This window comes from Pteronotus mesoamericanus, unplaced genomic scaffold (assembly GCF_021234165.1).
Source record: "Pteronotus mesoamericanus isolate MK-2021 breed Mesoamerican mustached bat unplaced genomic scaffold, CSHL_Meso_final contig_50, whole genome shotgun sequence".
Taxonomy (NCBI): domain Eukaryota; kingdom Metazoa; phylum Chordata; class Mammalia; order Chiroptera; family Mormoopidae; genus Pteronotus; species Pteronotus mesoamericanus.
This window is the reverse complement of record NW_026555186.1, coordinates 9054781-9073459: the sequence shown is the minus strand read 5'-3', so window position 1 is coordinate 9073459 and position 18679 is coordinate 9054781. Positions and strand designations below refer to the sequence as shown.

At 43.9% G+C, this 18679-nt stretch overlaps 1 protein-coding gene across 1 annotated transcript in view; it reads right to left on the bottom strand.

Moving 5' to 3' along the window:
• The window catches only part of CTNND2 (catenin delta 2), an 821124-nt gene that overhangs the window by 24198 nt on the left and 778247 nt on the right, over positions 1 to 18679 (bottom strand). Inside the window, exon 19 of the mRNA XM_054578328.1 lies at positions 16392 to 16476. Within this exon, the coding sequence (XP_054434303.1) occupies positions 16392 to 16476 (85 nt within the window). The remainder of the gene's footprint in view (positions 1 to 16391; positions 16477 to 18679) is intronic.

Sequence of the window (18679 nt, the reverse complement as noted above, 5' to 3'; positions counted from 1 at the left end):
ATCTTGCTTCTGGGCATGTCCTCAGCTTGGCTCAAATAAACTCATAACATTTTTTATAGGTTTGGATATTCTTCAACGATATAGGAAAAGGACACAGAACATTCACAGTGTGTGTGATGGAAGACCAGGCCAGGCTTTACATGTCAGTGAAACCTCAGCTCTTTACTGTAATAAAACAAGCTTCCATTTATTTTTAAGGCAAATTGTTAAGGAGACATTAAAACTAATTCCATCCACAATTCCAAAAGCTATTAGAGTTAAATATTTAAGCTAAATTGCAAGGGCCAAAAGGAAGTATTTGCAATTTAATGCAGAAATAAATACCACCTGACATGCCAGTTGCTTGTTTCAGCTTTGGTGCTCCTAATAAAATGTAATTAAATCAGTTTGGATACTTGAAGATACAGGATATAAAAGGATAAGAATCTTTAGGAGTACCATATTTTAAAAGCAAATATCAAGTACATCCACTTCAGAAATTCAAGTTACTACCATTGGTCTAATTCTAAAGAACCAATAGCACCAAGAAGATTTGACAAGTTGGAAATTTATACAATTTGGTTAAAGAAAGTAGTTAATTAGAATGAACAAAATGCAGAAAACCCACTCAGAGAAGCTGAAATATGACCAGATTAGTCCTCTTGTTTTCCGGGCATCACTTTCAAGGTCTTAAAACAAAGAGCTGACATAAATGGTCTTTATCAATGGCCTTTGTATTCCAAGTAGGGCTGCAAAGTTAAATTCAGGGTGAAACTGAACAAAGTCCAGTCTTCAGGGTTGCTAATCCAAATGTCTGGCTTCTAGTATAAAAGTCATTTTAACCTTTGAAAAGCCAGGCATTTTACATATATACTCAACAATTGTCACTAAGTTCAAATCTCACCCTCGGTCTTAATCTCAAGGTCTCCCCATTCCACCCCATTTTAAAAATGCTTCAGACCACAGAAATGGAAGCAGAGTCAGTGAATTCACCCTCTGCTAAGCTGCAACTCTGGGGTAGCTACACTGTTGCACTTAATCAGTAAGCATTCATAAGTAGCTCTCACTGTGCTAGACACAGAGGCAAGGACAGGGAAAGAGGTAGGCACGGCTCCTGTGCGGGGGATGCACATTTAAAAATGACCACATCACACCACATTTGCAGTAAGAGCCATGAAGGAAAAGCACAGATTATTATCAGGCATCTTCGCTAGCCTTGGAGAGTTGGACAGAGTCAGGGAGGTTTCCTTGAGGAAGTGACAGCTATGCTGCGATGGAAGTCGCCAGGCTTGGTGAGAGTAGAGGGAAGGCATCCCTGGCTGAGCAGTCAACCTGTGCCCATGCGGTGCCATGGCTCTGGCGCGGGCACTGCCTTGTGCCTGCGAGGATGGGCAAGGAGGACCTAGGAGGTCAGTGCGGCTGAGCAAAGCGATTGAGGGGGAGGCTCCACGGAGGCGAGGTGGGAGGGATGGGTAGGGCTTTATCATGAGGGAGCTGGAAGCTACTGGAGAGCTTTAACTGGGGGACTGACGAGGTTAGATCTGGATTTATAACAGTGTATTGTGAATGCTTAACGGAAAAGAGATTGAAGATGGTAAAGTAGATTCCCAATTGATGTGTGTTTTATGTTATATTTTTGAATCTACGTATTTTATTAGTGACGAATCTCTCATCTGGTTAAATGGGTCACACTTCCCGTGAGCAGAGCATGGCAGGCTCTCAGTACGGCGCATGCGCACTGAGTTCCTCAGGCTTCCTCACGGGCATTGCTGACATCCCGTCCTGAGCATCGTGCTGTGACAGCGTAAGGAGCACCCCAAAGCGGCACTCCCGCCCTTGGGTGCTCTGACTGCCCTTGATATTTCTGGAGCTACAAAAATGAGTCTGGAACCTTAGAGTCCTTCCTCTTTTCCCGCTGAGCTGGCCTCTCTGCATAGGATTAAGGCGTCAGGGACTTGGGACAATTTTCAAAATTGAAGCCCACTGGTAAGGACTGCAGAAGCATTTTCAACTTACGGAAGTACTCTGGGCTCTCTCAAGAAAGCGGTTCTCAGGAAACGTGGGCAGAGATATGAGAGCGAGTGCTGGTCCTGGTGCGCATATAACATGATGGTGGTGGGCCCAAGCATCTCTGAAGCCTTTTCTTTCATTTTTCCACTTTATAAAGAGAAACTCTGCTTTTCAGTTAGCCCTGTTTCTCAGCCTCCCTTGCAGGGAGATTTGGCCATGTGACCAAGATCTGGAAGTATTTCCAAAGGCATGCTCCTAAAAGAAAAAGCATGCCCTCCTCTGCCCCTTCCCCTTCCAAGTGCCTGGCATGCAGACAGACCGAGGGCCACTGTGCAGAATGGGGACGAGGGCAACACTCTCGATGTGGCAGCCCTGAGTGAGAGGGAGCCAACACCCTGGTCTGGGAAACATGATATCAGATTGGGAACACTACTCAGACTCGCTCGCGAGAGGTATGGTTGGCTGAATTACGGCATCTTGAAGATGTCCATGTCTTAATTCCCCAGAGCCTGTGAATGTGTCGCCTTCATGGCACAGGGACTTTGCAGATGTGATTAAGGTAGAGATCTTGAAAGGGGGAGATTATTGTGTGTTGTCTGGGTGAGTCTGATGTAATCACAAAGGTTGATACAGAGAGATCCCATCAGATTGCAGGGGAGAAGCAGGGAGGGGCCATGGGAGAGGTTTGCCAAGGCCGTGGTAAACAGTCTAGGACAGGACTGGCTAAGAAGCTGAATTTCTTGAGAGCACAAGGAATTATGAGCAAGATGACTGGAAATGAAAGCAGGGCTCTCGGACAGGTGGGCGCTGGCTCTCTGGCTCTCAGGCTCTTCTTCCTCGAGGGTGCCTGGATGATCGAGCTGCGGCTGCCTGGAGACTGGTATTGTCAGTGGCATTAACAGGACGATGTGTAGACGTGGTGCATGGAACTGAAGAAGTTTGAGTTTTGGATCTGTCCACAACATAAGCCCCCTCTGAGGCCTGTACCAAATTTTATATTCCTAAAGTGTACTCATTTTAAATAGGACTTTCAAAATGACCTAAGATGCAGGGGCTCAAAATCTGTATCCACCCTGGTCTATGTGCAGTGGAGTAACAGGGGCCTGAGAGTTCAGAACAGTTAGCTGGAGGAGGCCAGGTCCAGGCCAGCCGTCCTCAGTTAGGGGCTGGTACCGCTGAACGAACACACCATTGTCCCCACAAAAGAAAGAGCTAGATGTGGGAATCACCCATAGGCACAGTGGACCAATTTTGGGCTACAACCGCACTAGCTAGGCTCTGCTCTCCTCTCCTCTAATCCCCCTCCCTTGCTTGAGCCTGGTGGGTGGGGGACACTAGGACATGGGAGAGAACAGCTTGTGGAAGGGGGAAGAGATAGAGATGGGAAGAGAAGAAGCTGACCAGGCTCTTTCTGCCCAAACAAATGAAGACTATCATAGACATACATCGTCCCATCTACTGGGATTCCTTGAAAGAGGAGGGCTAAGTTTGAGTTTAGAGACAAGAATGGTGGTAAACTTATGCTAAACCGAGTAAGTTTTCTAATACCTGGTCCAATCCCTTTCTCCTGTTTTTCGTCTCTGGGGAATTTTTGTAGGTTTTGATTTAAAATGTCATGAGTAAAGCCTAGTGAAAGAGTGAAGGGGCAGAGGAAACGTTTAGCTTGGGTGCTGCTTGGCAGGACTCCCCTGACTTGGGGATTCACCCCACCAACAGCTGTAACTTAGTCACTTCTTGTTTTGCAGCTGCCGTGTGCATTGATTTTCACTTTCGCACAATTGATTTTTGCTTCTGTTTCCATCTTTGCCTTTGTTTTCAGACAGATATTATATGATGAGTGTCTGAGAATTGTCTCTGAGAGGCCAGGGAACCTCCTGAAGGAAGACCTTGTTTGTCAATACAAACATCCACAAGCAAACGCCTAGATTTGTGGAGGAGACAGTATCATAGCTGAGTTAACTTCCCTCCGCCTTTTCCTTTTCTCCCCCAATTTGACATCAAGTAATTTAGAAAAGAAAGAACTTGAGAAGCTGAAACTGTAAGTCTTGAGTACACTGTTTTAGAATCTGGCCGAAAGTCCTTATGTACTTCCAGTCATTTCTTTGTGAAGGATTTTCTGGCATAGTACAAAGGTTAATAAATTCCCAATAAGTAATTTCCTTGATAAACTGACAGCTCCACATTCAGTAGTTTCATTTATTTCTATAGAGGATTTACTGCTTTTCTATCATCATCTTAGATAGTGCAAAGTAAAAATCTATTAATTCTTAAAATGGTAACATGCTAAAGTATTAAAGTATTTCTTGCCCTTCCTATTAGAAGACTTAATGATCAAAATTTTAAATCTTGACCGTGTTATGCTTTTTTCTTGACAATATTTCAAAATATCTTTCCAGGTCTCATTGGAATCCTGTACTGGTTAGTAAATGTCCAGCAGACGAGGGTGATAAGAGGCTGTTAAGCATGAGCTCAGGACTTCAGTTTGCAAAGAGCAGGACCATGGACTCATCACTGGACAGTGGCCAGTGCCCTGAAAGCAGTGAAGGACAATGCAAGGACTGTGTCCACTCTCTCCTCCACTCTGGCCGGGACAATGAGCAAGTCTGCAGGCACCCTCACCTATCCATAATTGCTTATTGATTTCTTGTTTTGTGAGTGCCGTGGTGGCGAGGGCCAATGCAATGAATGTAACAGCAGGAGGAGAGAGAGCCCTGTGTGAGACGGGCCACAAAGGGCATGACTCCACCCCTACCCGAGCTCATTGTTCACTGATAGAAAGGTACATGCAACACGAGAGTCTATTTTCCAATGACAAAGGAAGGACACTTGGAGATTACTTTTATGTTTTGTTTCTTTCATCCAAATAGCAATAATGAATGCGACAGCTCTGTCTAAAGAAACACGACCTTATTCTGTTTCAAGCACAGGCAGCTTGGCATTCTTTAAGACACCAGCTCATTGTTGCAAGATACTGGTATTTCCTGTAACAGGTGGGAGGGCGGGGGGCGCTATAGTAACATAACTGAGAAAACACCAGGCCATGATAGTAGCGTGGGACAGTTAAGTCTGGCTCCTAACCTTGCTAACTATCAACAAGAGTTTGACTCGGACATTTGATCCGTCTTTGATTTGATCCCTGCACTTATGAACTAAAGATTTTAATTACTCATAGAGAGGCTCAGTAGATGTTTAGTCTGAAGCCCTTCAAAATACTTAGAGCAAAATAATGAGCTGCAGTTCCCTAAGTTAAACCTTGGAAAAATCATCTCCTCCTACTGGACAATAGGCACTGCCCTGTCCATTTCTTTGGTAACTTCATAGGGTCAGTTTTGAGGGTCTAGCATGTTTTCTTGGCAAGCCACCCATGGAGAGGCAAGGGAATGGAAGGGCCAGGGTTGTGTTCCCTCAGTTCCCATGGCCCTCTTTCAGTGCCCAGTGCTCAGAGACATTTCCATCATGGTGCCCTGAAGCTCCCTGCTACTTTCTCCATTTCATCCCTCAATATGCCTGTACCTCAGAGGACAGAGCAGGTTCAATGCACCTGGAGTTCCATGATTTCCTATAAATCAATTACCCTGAGAATTGTTGTAGATCAACTGCCACAATCCATGCCATCACATGGAATGGCCAGGAATGGCTCCAGGTTGCTATTGTGGCTTTCCTAGGAACCCTCAGAATAGCCTGGAATTTTTGAGGGGCTTTGCTAGGCAGGTGGAAATTGGGGAATGGCAAGGAGCTGCTGTACTGAGCTGGTTTGTTCACTCCAGGAATCTAGGAAGGAGTCCCATTCAAGAAAGATGTCATGGGAGCTGATGGGGAATCTCTTGCTGGCAACTTGGCCTGGGGGGTCAACCACAGCTGGGTAGGAATTATTCACCAGCCCAAGAAACATTCAGGAATGCTGCTTGTAATTCTTTAATATGAAGTTATCTTGCCCCAACATGAGAGTAAATATGAAGACTTCCAGTCAAGATGGCAGCATAGGCAGACATGGCTCACCTCTTCACACAACCACATCAAAATTACAACTAAAATACAGAACAACCATCACTCAGGAATGTCAGAAACAAACACAGGGTGGCTGCCAAAATGAGGAGACAAAGAAATATGGCCCAAATGAAAGAACAGATCAAAACTCCAGAAAAAGAGCTAAACAAAATGGAGAAAAATAATCTATCAGATGCAGAGATCAAAACATTGGTTATAAGGATGCTCAAGGAACTTAGTGAGGACCTCAGCAGCATAAAAAAAGACCCAGTCAGAAACAAAAGATATACTAATTGAAATAAAGAACAATTTACAGGGAAACAATAGTAGAGTAGATGAAGCCGAGAATCAAATCAATGATTTGGAACATGAGGAAGCAAAAAACAACCATGTAGAACAGCATGAAGAAAAAAGAATCCAAGAAAATGAGGATAGTATAAACAGTCTCTGGGACAACTTCAAAAGGTCCAACATTTGCATCATATGAGTGCCAGAAGGGTAAGAGAAAGAGCAAGAAATTGGAAATCTATCTATCTGAAAAAATAGTGAAAGAAAACTTCCCTAATTTGGTGAAGAAAATAGGCAAGCAGGTCTAGGAAGCACAGACAGTCCCAATTATGATGAATGCAAAGAGGCCCACTCCAAGACATATAATTAAAAGGCCAAATGTTAAAGATAAAGAAACTCTTAAAAACAGCAAGAGAAAAGTAGTTACCAGATGGTAGCCTGATGGGGGGGGGAGGGGAAGGAGGGGTGAAGAGGTGAGAGGATTAAGAAGTACAAATAGGTAGTTACAAAACAGCCATGGGGATGTAAAGTACAGTACAGGAAATGGAGCAGCCAAAGAACTTATATATATGACTCATGGACATGAACAAATGGGGGGGGGTGCCTGATGAAATAGGGGGTGCTGGGTGGAGGGGAGCAAAGGGGGAAAAACCAAGACAACTGTAATAGCATAATCAAGAAAATATAATTTAAAAAAGGAGAGTAAACATGAAGATCTTGTTTGCCTTATTAATGATTAAACATTAACATAGTACTTTTTAACTATAACTGAAGAAAGATTTTGATCCAAATCCTAAAATCTGTGTGTTAAATCTTATTTAATCCTGAATGCAATTGATAAAGAAGCTAACATTTTAAGTGACTGCTTTGTAAATAACACTTGAAAGCAAAATGGACCACACAAATTTTAAAACCAAAGGCTGTTCCTGAGTTTGTGTTCAACCCACTGAATTGGTCTTGGACCTAATGCGTCATGAAGACCAATAAAACAGCGATCTGTACTGGCTGGGAATGAGATAAACTTCAATTTTCCTCGTCATTTGCTGTGGAATACATCTCAAGCCTTCACAGTCACTGGTAGCCGAAAGCAGAATTTAGAACTTTGGGAAACTGAGAAATCAAAGGAGTTCAAGTAAACTGAGAACTGAAATAAAAAAAAAAAAAAAAAGTTAAACCATTGCCTTTATTTTTGCCAAAGATACATAGGTGATTTATTTCATTTATTTCTTGACTTCAGTCCTATTTTCTACTCATAGTAATGCAGCCTCTTTCAAGTAGCATTTGTAAATTTTTATGACATATATTTATGGTGTCCCTTAATTCAGAATTCTGTTCATTAGGAATTGATAGTAATGGCACTCGAGTTGGAGGCAAGTTTTACTGCAATTTATTTCTATGATGAAGTGACTTTTAATGTAAGTTCCTAATGGAAATCCTCCCACAATTAATATTTGAACCAAGAAAGAGAGCGGTTTTCTATAAAAGTACATATAAATCTTATCTAGATATTAAATATTACAGCACTTTATGCTGCAATGCTTTTAGCAGTAGGTTCAAGCTATTTCTGATGTTTAAAGTAAAAGTTTGAAATAAACTTTTTTTATTCATTCAAACTAGTCTGCCCTACAATTATTTCAGATTAGTAAAAAATGACCTTAATTCAGACTTGGGAAAGAGGTCAGAGAGATGTTTTTCAGGGAAGGTGATATAAAAAATGGTAGATCCAAGAAGACAAATGATCCAATCAAAAAATGGACAAAGGACCTGGGCAGACGCTTTTCCAAGGAGGAGATACAGAGGGCCCAGAGACATTTGAAAGGATGCTCAGCATCACTAGCCATCAGAGAAATGCAGATCAAAACCACCATGAGGTACCACCTCACACCGGTCAGAAGGGCCATCATAAACAGATCCACAAACAACAGGTGCTGGCGAGGCTGTGGAGAAAAGGGAACCCTAGTCCACTGTTGGTGGGAATGCAGACTGGTGCAGCCACTGTGGAAAGCAGTGTGGAATTTCCTCAAAAAGCTGAAAATGGAACTGCCTTTTGATCCAGGGATTCCCCTGCTGGGACTATACCCTAAGAACACCAAAACGCCAATACAAAAGAACCTATGCACCCCAATGTTCATAGCAGCACAATTTACAATAGCCAAGTGTTGGAAGCAACCTAAATGCCCATCAGTAGATGATTGGATCAAAAAATTATGGTACATATACACAATGGAATACTACACAGCAGAAAGAAAAAAAGAACTACTAAACTTCGCAACAGCATGGATGGAACTGGAGAGCATCATGCTAAGCGAAATAAGCCAGGGGGCAAAAGACAAATACCATATGATCTCACCTATAAGCGGAACCTAACCAACAATACAAAGATGCAAGGAAAATAAGACCAGCAACACTGAAAGGAAAAGAAATCAACAGAGACAAGAGGGAAGGAGGGAGGGGGGCGGGGAAAAGGAAGGGAAGGGGAAAGTCAAGGAACCTATAGCAAGGACTCATGGACAAAACCAAAGAGGGAAGGAGGGAGGAGGCAAGGGAAAGTGGTGGGGGGGAGCCAGAGACAAATGTATTTGAAAAAATAAATTAAAATAAAATTAAGAAAAAAAAAGAAAATGATGGAATAGAATAGCTATTAAATGCCTGGGTTTTTGTAGTAAGATAAAGAGCAGATTAGTTTAAATCTTGGTTTTAATCTTATGGAATCTATGGGAAAGGTGTGTACTGTAAGCTCTCTCAGCCTCAGTTTTGTTATGTCTACAATATGGGAAGTTATGTGTACCTTAAGTGTGTTGTCACTGAAGCTTAAATTAAATGAAATGAGTCATAAAGCATTTAAAAAAATGGTGGAAAAATGAGGAAGATTAAGATGGGCAAGTAGGGTCGAGGATGGGGTACAGACTTGTGGAAAGGTGGGGGCGGGCAGAGAAAGGGAAAGTGAGCTGGGCACACAGGAGTTAGGTATACTTAGTGGCCAAGGGTGGGCAGAGAGCAGATCTGAGCTAGGGAGCTAGGCTGAGGCTGTTCTTGAAAGGTCTCCTAGGCTACCATGTGTTAAGATGTTTGTACTCTGTCCTGAGGGCAATGGGAGCCACTGAAGGGTATGCTTTCCAGGACTAATTTAATCCAATTTGCTTTTTAGAAAGTTCACCCTACTGTCTGCTGGGGGAGAATGGACTGGACAGAAGGGCTCAGGGAGGTGGGGAGCCCAACGAGGACGCTGCGGCAATAACCCAGCAGATAGCTGACAGCCATCCGTGGTGACGGCTGCAGAAGGAGTGAGTGGAGGCCGAAGGCTGGGCTTTTCTGGTGAGTTGGGTGCAGACGCGTGAAGGAGAGGAAAGAGCCAGGGTGGTTCTGGGACAGTGGTGTGGGTGATGGGTGGAGAGCTGTGCCAGTCACTGATCAGAGGAGGCAGGAAGAAGGGTGGAGTCCAGGAGAAGGAGGTCTATTTGAAATATGATTTGTTAAAGGTGCTGTCGGTGTCTGAATAGGCTATGTAGTCAGTGGTTAGACATATGAAGGGAGGGTGGGGCAAGAGAAACGGCTTTGGGAGACCACTGTCTGTGGATGGTAACCAACCCAGGGAAGCAGAATGGACACCCAGGAAGAGGCTGAGTGTGAGATGAGAAGGATCTAAACACAGAACCCTGGGGACATCAACATTTAAGGAATGAACAGGAAGAGGAGCCCATCAGGACAGAGGAGACTCAGGGATGACGGTGTCTTGGGGGTCACGAGAAGATGGTTTTTGTGGGTGATGTTATTTTACCACAACATTTTCAAACAAGAAATATACAGGATCACGGCATGGCCTATTTTGGGGGAAAACATGGCATGTTATTTACTGAGCCAGGTCTTGAACTCTTGTCTTCATATCCCAACCTCAAACTTCTCCATGGTCCTCAGGCCAACATTAGCCTTCAGCACGCTTAACCTGCCTATTGTCCACAAATTCAGCTTTAAAACAGAATAAAATCATTCAAATTATTTCTAAAACCATGGTAGCTCTCAGTGCCATTAATGACCTTCTTACGAAACCTAGTTTGTTTTATGTAAGCCCTACTCTGCAAGATTCTTCCCCCGGGGACTGTTTACAATGCAAATGTCCTGGGCAGGCCCAGCTGCTAAGGAGAATGACTGTTGAGGGGGACACTGGGCTAGGCCCCTAGGGGCTGGTAGAGGTAGCGAGGTAGAGAGCCCCTAGCAAAAGGAGCCGTGAGGATGCAGGACGAAGAGAATGACGATAATGATAGTTATGATGACAAAATGAAATCCTTGGACCCGCCTGTCCAGCTGCCTGTGGACAGGACAGCAAAGAGCATCTGTTAGCCAAACAGCAGGAAAACACATCTGAGAGTGAACAGCAGTAATCTCATTGGTATATGCCTCTCTAGCTTACAAAGCTCTTTGGTGACTGCTGTCCCATCGGAGACACTCAGCAATCCAGGGGAGCCAGTGTTACACTAGTCACTTCACGGACGAGAAACCCAAGGGACTGGGATTGCGCTGATGGAGAGACGCCTGGCGTCTCCGTGAAAGGATGTGAAGGTTCTCTGGCACCAGGGTTGAGGAAAGTTCCGGACTCTGGTACACAAACCTCTAGGGCCCTGTGATCATGTCCCCCAGTCTGGATAGAACATTCTGCCCGGTAGGGGGAACTGCCACAGACCATCTGAACAGGTTATTTAGACTTCAGGAGACCATCAGGAGGAGCTGCTCACCAGGTCGGGACCACTGGATAGAGAACAACCCCAGCGCATCTCTGAGCATGGACCCAGAGGCCTGGTGAGTCAGAGGTCTCCTCCGGGCCCTGCAGCAGCCGCGGGCCACGGGGCTGCCTGCAGGCAACTCTACACTGACGGGCAAGGAGGCTCAAAAAAACTTGCCCAAGGTCACAATGCTGGTAGGTGGCAGGCAGCGCCTTCCATCTCTGGCCATTTGATCCTAAGTGCTGTGCTCTTTGAATTTTACCAACTAGTACAATGAGCCTCTCAGGCACTAATTTGCCCCGTAGCTTTATGCAGAGTTGGGATCTTGGTTCCCAGGATGCATAATCTCACCCTCGTTCTTCTGCTTCAAATACACTTGGACAGATAGATTCATTTTTGGGTGCTACATTACGAAAGAGATACTGATGAACTTGCATGCAGGTGAAAAAGATGTGATAGCAATGGTGAGGGGCATGAAAACGGTGTGTTAGAACTCAGCATGTCGGGCCCAGGAAGGGGTGGCCTCACGGGGACAGGATGGTAGCGCCCGAAAAGGGAAGGCTCTCAGAGAGACGAGAAATTTGACTTTTGCAGAATGGCATTGGAGGGCAGAAGTCTCAGACAGATTTTTGCTCAATGTAAGAAATTCTGAATAACCCCAGCCATCCTAAAATGGAATAATATGCCTCATTAGGTAGCAAGTGCATTGATATTAAAGGTGTTTGAACAAAATGAAATGACTCCTGGAGCTGATACTGCCTTTCTTCCTCTGGTAAAATAACTACCTTCCTCCTGCCACAAAGGTGTAGCTGCCCACTTTGCCCATCCATCCTTGCAGCAGGAGATCATGGTTTGACTGAGTTCTTGGTCCTGGAATGTGAGCAGCAGTTTGATAACTTTTGTATCGCTTGCTTAAAAAAGTATCACCTGCCTTCTCTTCCCCTCTCCCTTCCTGTGGGCTCTAGCGAGAGGGGGAAGGACTATGGAGCTTTGCCCACAAGGGCAAGGATAGCACCCTGAGGAAAGGCAAAGCAACAGGATGGATCCCAGGATCGCTTGTTGCTTCCAAGCCACCTGCCTGACCAGGCACCATGAGAGGGAAAGAGATCCCTGAAGTGCAACTGCAACTTCTGCATTTTTGAGTCTGTTCGAATGGTTGTGTACAAACCAATATAACTGTTTCTTGGTGATATACAGATTACTAAGGTATTATATAAGGATTTGTAAGCAATAATTTCCATAATTTTAGAATTGTATGTCCATTCTCCCATATTTATCTGCTTTCTTCCCAAACCAGCTGTCCCAACAGTCCCTACCACAGTCAAGCATAAGCACACTGTTGTATCAGTGACCTCGTTATTTTAAAGTACCAAGGTTCAAAAAAGTCAAGACCTTCTGATCTCCTGATTCTCCTTTATTCCCCTATGAAGCCTGTTTCTCAGGCTCATCTTCTTTTCCTTTAGAAACATCTTCTGCAATGATACAGATAGTAAAGAAAATTTAAAGTTCTATCTGTGATTATCTAAATGTAAGGATTGGTTTACTTATTTTCTTTTTTTAAGTGATGCATTATTTAGCCTGCATGCGATAGCATTCTCCTGCACTCGTTTTCCCTCTGAGGAGGAGCCTGGAAGCCCAGGCCTCATGGAAGTTGAAGATTTCGATAATGCAAATACATTTTGGCTCAAAATGTATTAGGAAGTATTGGGAAACATCTGGCCTGGTTTCAGGAGCTGTAACCCTGCCAACAGGCTTGAGGGCCTCTAAGGCTGGAAATAATCAGGGGGCCTTGGAGAAACAGGCTCCTGAAGAGACTTGACCTGACCCCCTGGCAGGGGCATAGCCCCTGCCTCTCTGCTTTGCTGTGGAGGACTGGTGATCAATGATGGGTAAGTTACCTCGAGCTGAGGTAAAGGACCTAAGACAGGTCTCAGTTGGTATTGGCAGCAGACAAGAAACTGGGGGACACAGAGACGGGGCAAAGAGGCCCCCGCACCTCTAGGCTTGGCTTGGATACGGGCCCGAGTCCTCATTGCAGCCGAGAAGCAGTCTCCTTATCCCTTGGTGGCTCCCTCCCCCAGACTGGCTCAGGCTTGAAACAGTGCAGGAAAAACAGCCCTAAATCAGGTCTGGCGGGTCCTGGGGTAATCAGGCCCAAAAGTAAATTCTTTAGAGTGTGCTCTGTTCTTTCCTCAAATCTCTGGTCAGCTCATGCTGCGAAGGACCTTTACTTTATTTACGCCCCTTATCCTATATCTTTAAGGTGACTTTAAGTCTACTCTCCTCTTATCTATAGTCTCTATTGTTGATTCTAGTCTCCTCTGGGACCAATGTAAATCAGTGTGCTCCTGTCACTTATCTTCTTAGAAGCATCATATATTCTCTGTGAAACTCATCATACTGATGTAATGAGATGACGTATGCGTTCCTGTTACCCAGCCCCACTGATAAGATTGCCTTGGAAAAAAGGGCCATGGGGCTTTCCCCACTAGGGGGATGCGCCAGGGTCTTCTCCAGGGAGCGGGAAGTGCTCCGTCTGCTCTCCCGGCAAACAGAGAAATGTTGGCGACGTTTTGTGTTTGTCCCCCTCATCCGTGATAACCCCGGGAGGGCTCTGTGGGATGTAGAGCCCTGCTCCCACCTCAGCTGGCCCCCGCCGGTTTCCCTCAGGTTCAGGGAGCGCCCTGCTCTCTGCTGTGCTCCCCCGCGGTGGCGCGCCCTCTATAGCCGCTGCGCAGTGTGACAAGGAAGCAAACATAATTTTGTATTGGTCAACACACACAGCCAGAAGAATATTTTGTTACAGTAAATGTATCTCTAAGTAAAATAAAGGAGTTGAGCTAATTAAAATGAGACGTGGGCCTCCCTGCCTGGGCTCTAGGAAGAAACAAGTTAGTGACAGATGGGCCTTTCATTCTGTCCCATAGATTTGCCATTTTCATTTCCAATTTCATCCCTTTACTCATGTTTTTCCTCTTATGTAGAATGCCCTTACCTCTTTTCTCCTAAGTTATGCAAACTCTATGAGTTTTTCAAAACTTTGCTCTTATGATTTTCCTGCCCTTAATCCATCCCTTAAAATCTGTGGTACATTCTTCCAAACTAAATAAAGTTGCCAATAATCGTCCCATATTTCATTTTCACCCACAGTAGCTGCTGCCGAGGACTTATGTTTTCTCTGGAACTCTGACTTTTCTAAGCCTACATTAGGTGTTTAATAAATAGGTCTGAAGCACAGATCATTAAAAGATATGGATTATTTTTTCCAGCGATATGAAAATTGCCAATGAAAAATGAAAGAGAAATCTATTTCCCCACTGATTAAAAACAATTCACGAGATGAATGAATTTGGTTTTCTCACAAATAGACTTTTCAAAAATAAACTTTGTGAATTTTGAGCTTTGCTATTAATAGCACTTATGATATTCAGCATAAAGGCATTTCATTTCACAACTACATAATTTGGAAATTATTAAGATCAGCCCTTTCTTAATGCTTTTGAATCATGGGTCAATTAAAAACATCACCATCAGTTTCTGTAGCCGATGCTTCCTGAATCTCCTCATGTGAAACACATTTTAAACCATCTTTAACTTTTTAGTTCCATTAAATTCTTGTCAACACATTCTTCCCCGCCGCCCCCCCCGCCATGGAAACATGAACTCTACTGCCAACATAGAAAAAAAAGTATGATGGAAAACTCATAGTACTCAACAACTAATAACTTGTAGAGTCTCAAAGCAGTTTCCCTTCAATGCACATACGAGAAGGTGTATTTCGGATCTGAGATAAAGTGGAATTTATGAGGTACTAATATTTCATGGAGCTTCTGGAACCACTGATTCAGAGCGACTGGCTCCTTTCTAATTTATAGTGAGCTCTCCGTGTCCTGCTGGCTGTTTAGCTGAAGAATTCTGCCCTGGGAGAGTACGCACTAGCCTGCTGGAGGAGTCCAAGAAAGAACTTAATAGGGTTGCTGGGATATGAATCTCAGGCCAAACAAAATGGAACCTACACCATGTGAGAGGACAGGCTTACCCTGACATGCAGACCACTTAGGAGAGGATATAATTAATCTACAGCCCTCCTCCCACACGGAATTTTGCAACCCCTGTTTCAACTTAATCATACGTCCTCTTAGGGAATAGGAAAATTTTGAAAGAGAAATACCCAGGCTAAACTTCATAAACTTGAAGTGCAAAGTATGAAAGCTTAAGGGAAATAGAAAGAACTTGGGGAAATCTAGGAATAGATTATACGTTAGTAGAAACAGCTGTTAAATATTTACATTTTCCCATCGGCTTAGAAAAAGACGAATTTTCCCTCTGGCAAGATGGGTCTGCCTTCTCTGATGTGAGCCTCTCGCTGCTCCCCATCGTCCCCACCCCGGGCTGCAGGCTCGCGAGGAAGACAGGGAGGCAGGCCCTTTCCTGCCCCCTGCAGGCAACCAGGGGGCTGCACAGAGGCATGTGGGGCAGCGGCTGATGGGAGCCCTTGCCTCTTCCCCAGCCCTGCTCACACTTTCTGAATCCCTACAGAAGTCACTAGTGTTCTCCACCCCCATTTGTTAACTGAAATCTACTGTGCGATCACCAATCATTTAAACTGCCCACATTTGCTGGTCTGGTAACAACAAAACAACTTCTGGGAAACATTAAAGGATTCTCCCCTGGTAACCAAAAAAAGAGGAGTTATGCATACCTTATTAGTAGCAATTGGAAATGAGGTGCAGAATCTAGTGACATTTTTCTCTTTAGGCTTTATTTTTAAACCATTTTGGGGATGAAGATTCCTTTGAAATGTATGATAGAAATTCCTGCTTGCCTTGCGCAAGGGCACTGACCGAGTGCCCAGCCTCCTCCTCATGATCTGCGCTGGCCAAGGGCAGGAACGTCGGCCCCTTACCTGCCCGCAGTGACCTGCTGAGGGTCAGGCTGGGAGCATGAGTCAGGCTGTTGGACCTTTCACTCAGTGTTCCTGGGCTGCAACACTTTTCAACTTCCTGAGTTGCTTTTTCTATTTCTTTCTGTCTCCTCTCCAAAATTACTTGTTGACTTTTTTTTTTTTTTTGCAAAACCCCTCAGTTCATTAATTTTTAGTTTTATCATAAAATATGGAAGCTCAGGAACACAAGCGTATTTTTTCCCTATAAGATGATCTAGGGTAAGGCCCTGTGAGTGTGGATCTGTCCAATCCAGAAAGTTCATGGACCTTTGTGTCTATTCAGGGGACACTTAGTGACTCCTCTTCTTTGTCATTAGTTCTCTTGTTTCAGTTGTTTCAATTATTTAGACTGTGGGACAAGTGCCTTCCACCTCTAGGATGCATCTCATTATGGCCAGATATTGTGTCTCTTGGCTGAGGGCCTGTGTGTTGCTCATGAGCCGAGATGGTAAAGCAAACCTTACCTTTTTGTAGAGACTCCTCAGATCTCGGTACTGCCACATGCTGTTTAGGACCTGAGATGCGGCCTTGACCACTTTCGGAGAATGTCTGGTAAAGAAAAGACAGGACATGCGAGGTAGTGAGTGGACGCGAGCCTGTCAGGAAAAGGCACGGATAAGCATCCTCCTGGCTTTCGAGCTCTGTTCCGCTCAGCCTGGGGAGGACAAGGGATAGTCCACAGCCTCCAACCTCATTCTCAGCTACACGCCCCTGAGGGCGAGAGACAGGAAATGCATCATCATCTAGAAAAGAATGTTCAAAATGCAAACAGAAGAGTGGTGCATTGAGTCAGAATGCAAATTTAGCATTGGACTACAAAATAGAATAGGAGAGAAAACAGAAATTAGGAAGGGCCAGATTCAGGGGTTTAACAAAAGCGTTGTGTAACACATGTGCAGTAAGATGGAGAAAGATACTCATTTTCTCAGCTGAAGCATGAGAACATATCCAGTGTTCGCCCTGCACACCTGCCTGAATGAGAGGACCTGCTCTTCCTCTGCTGCTGATGCCAAGGACAAGAGACTGGCAGTGCAGACAGATGAGCACACACACACGTGTGTATGCAAAGGAAGAGAAAAGCATCCGTCAGCAAAACCCTTCAGACAATTGCAGTTCCATCCTTTGGGCCATAGAGAGAAAGTAATGTGACATAAACCTTTGGATTAGTGGTTCTCACCTGTTTTTTTTGAGTCATGGTTTTGAAATCCCTGTGGAATTATAGCTAAATATTTTGCCTTTTGGCTCAGTGCCAATCTGTATCTCTAAGCGACACTAGATCAATAAATCTGTATTAATGTAATTCTATCAAATTCTTGGAAGTCACTTAGACTAGTGGGGAGGGAAAATTATTAGCTACTTGTGGATTCTTTGTTCTAACAGGCTGGTTCCCCAAGCAGCTGCCCAAGTCTAGCGGCTGCCATTGACCCTAGGCCCACATCAGGGACTATAGCACACTTTTTCTGTAAAGGGTCATGTAATAAATATTCTTTGCTTTGGGAACCATGTGATCTTGGTCGCAGCTATCAACTCTGCACAATTGTAGCTTGAGAGGAATCATAAATAATACATAAAGGAATGATGTGGCTGTGTTTCAATCAAGTGTAATTTACAAAAGCAGGTGGCGGGCAGGATCTGGCCCATGAGCCATTGTTTGTGAAACCTGGTCTGTCTGAACGGGGACGCCCAGAGCTGCACAGGATAGAATGGCTCCTGAAGGCTCAGTGTGAAGCCCACCACGGAAGCTGACCCTCGGGCCAGCGGCCCATGGATACTCTGAGCGCGAGTATCTGAATCGAGACCAGAAATGCCTTTCCAATAAAAAGGGCCTTTGAAATACTAGAGAGTGAGCAGATGGTTAGAGGGGATCAAGCTGAGGTTGGACCTGAGAGCCAGAGTAAAGGGATGTTGTGAGGACAACTATTTTGCAGAGAAATTATGGGCTGCTAATACATGGTCAATTTAATGTGCGCTATTTTCCTCGATCTTCACGTTTGTAATTTAGACCAACAAAGTTTAAGGTTTCTTCCTCCATTTATTTACTGGTAGCAGTAACTGTCATTCTCGCTATTATTATTACTGAGATGGAATTCAGCTTTGGCTGTGTTAGAAATCTATTTGTTACATTACGTACTTAAAAAAAAACCCTAGAGTTCTTATATATTCCATTTTTTAAAAAAAATAAAAGATGCATTATATTTAAGTAACGGGCATATATTCTTTTTACTAAAATGGATAGTTGCGGAATGATTTTGTGATTTAGTACCATGCTCTAAATGTAATATTAAATTCCTTTGACTTAAGGCAAGAGACTTTAGATCTTTTCACGGATACAGATGCAGGTACATTTTAATCTTATACAACCAATGCTGAACAAAGATTAAATGCTACGTTTCCCTGTATTTTATCATTGTTAGCTAGATATTTATCCAGGGCAATAATCAAACAACTCTAGAGAAACATATACTCATATTCGGGAAGAGATAATGCAGTTGGAACATACAGGGGTGGGCAAAAGTAAGTTTACAGTTGTTCAAATGGAAAAATGTATAATACAAGAATAAATAATAATACATGAACAAACTCTGTGTTTCACGTTCTGATAACTGTAAAAATACCAACCCCTGTATTAAATATGCAAAAATCTCTCTGACACAGTGTAATTTTTTTTGTTTCTACTTCTTGCTTAGTTACAAAAACAGAGACTATGAATGTGTAATGGATAGCAGGTTTTAACCTCTCAATTAAAATGCCA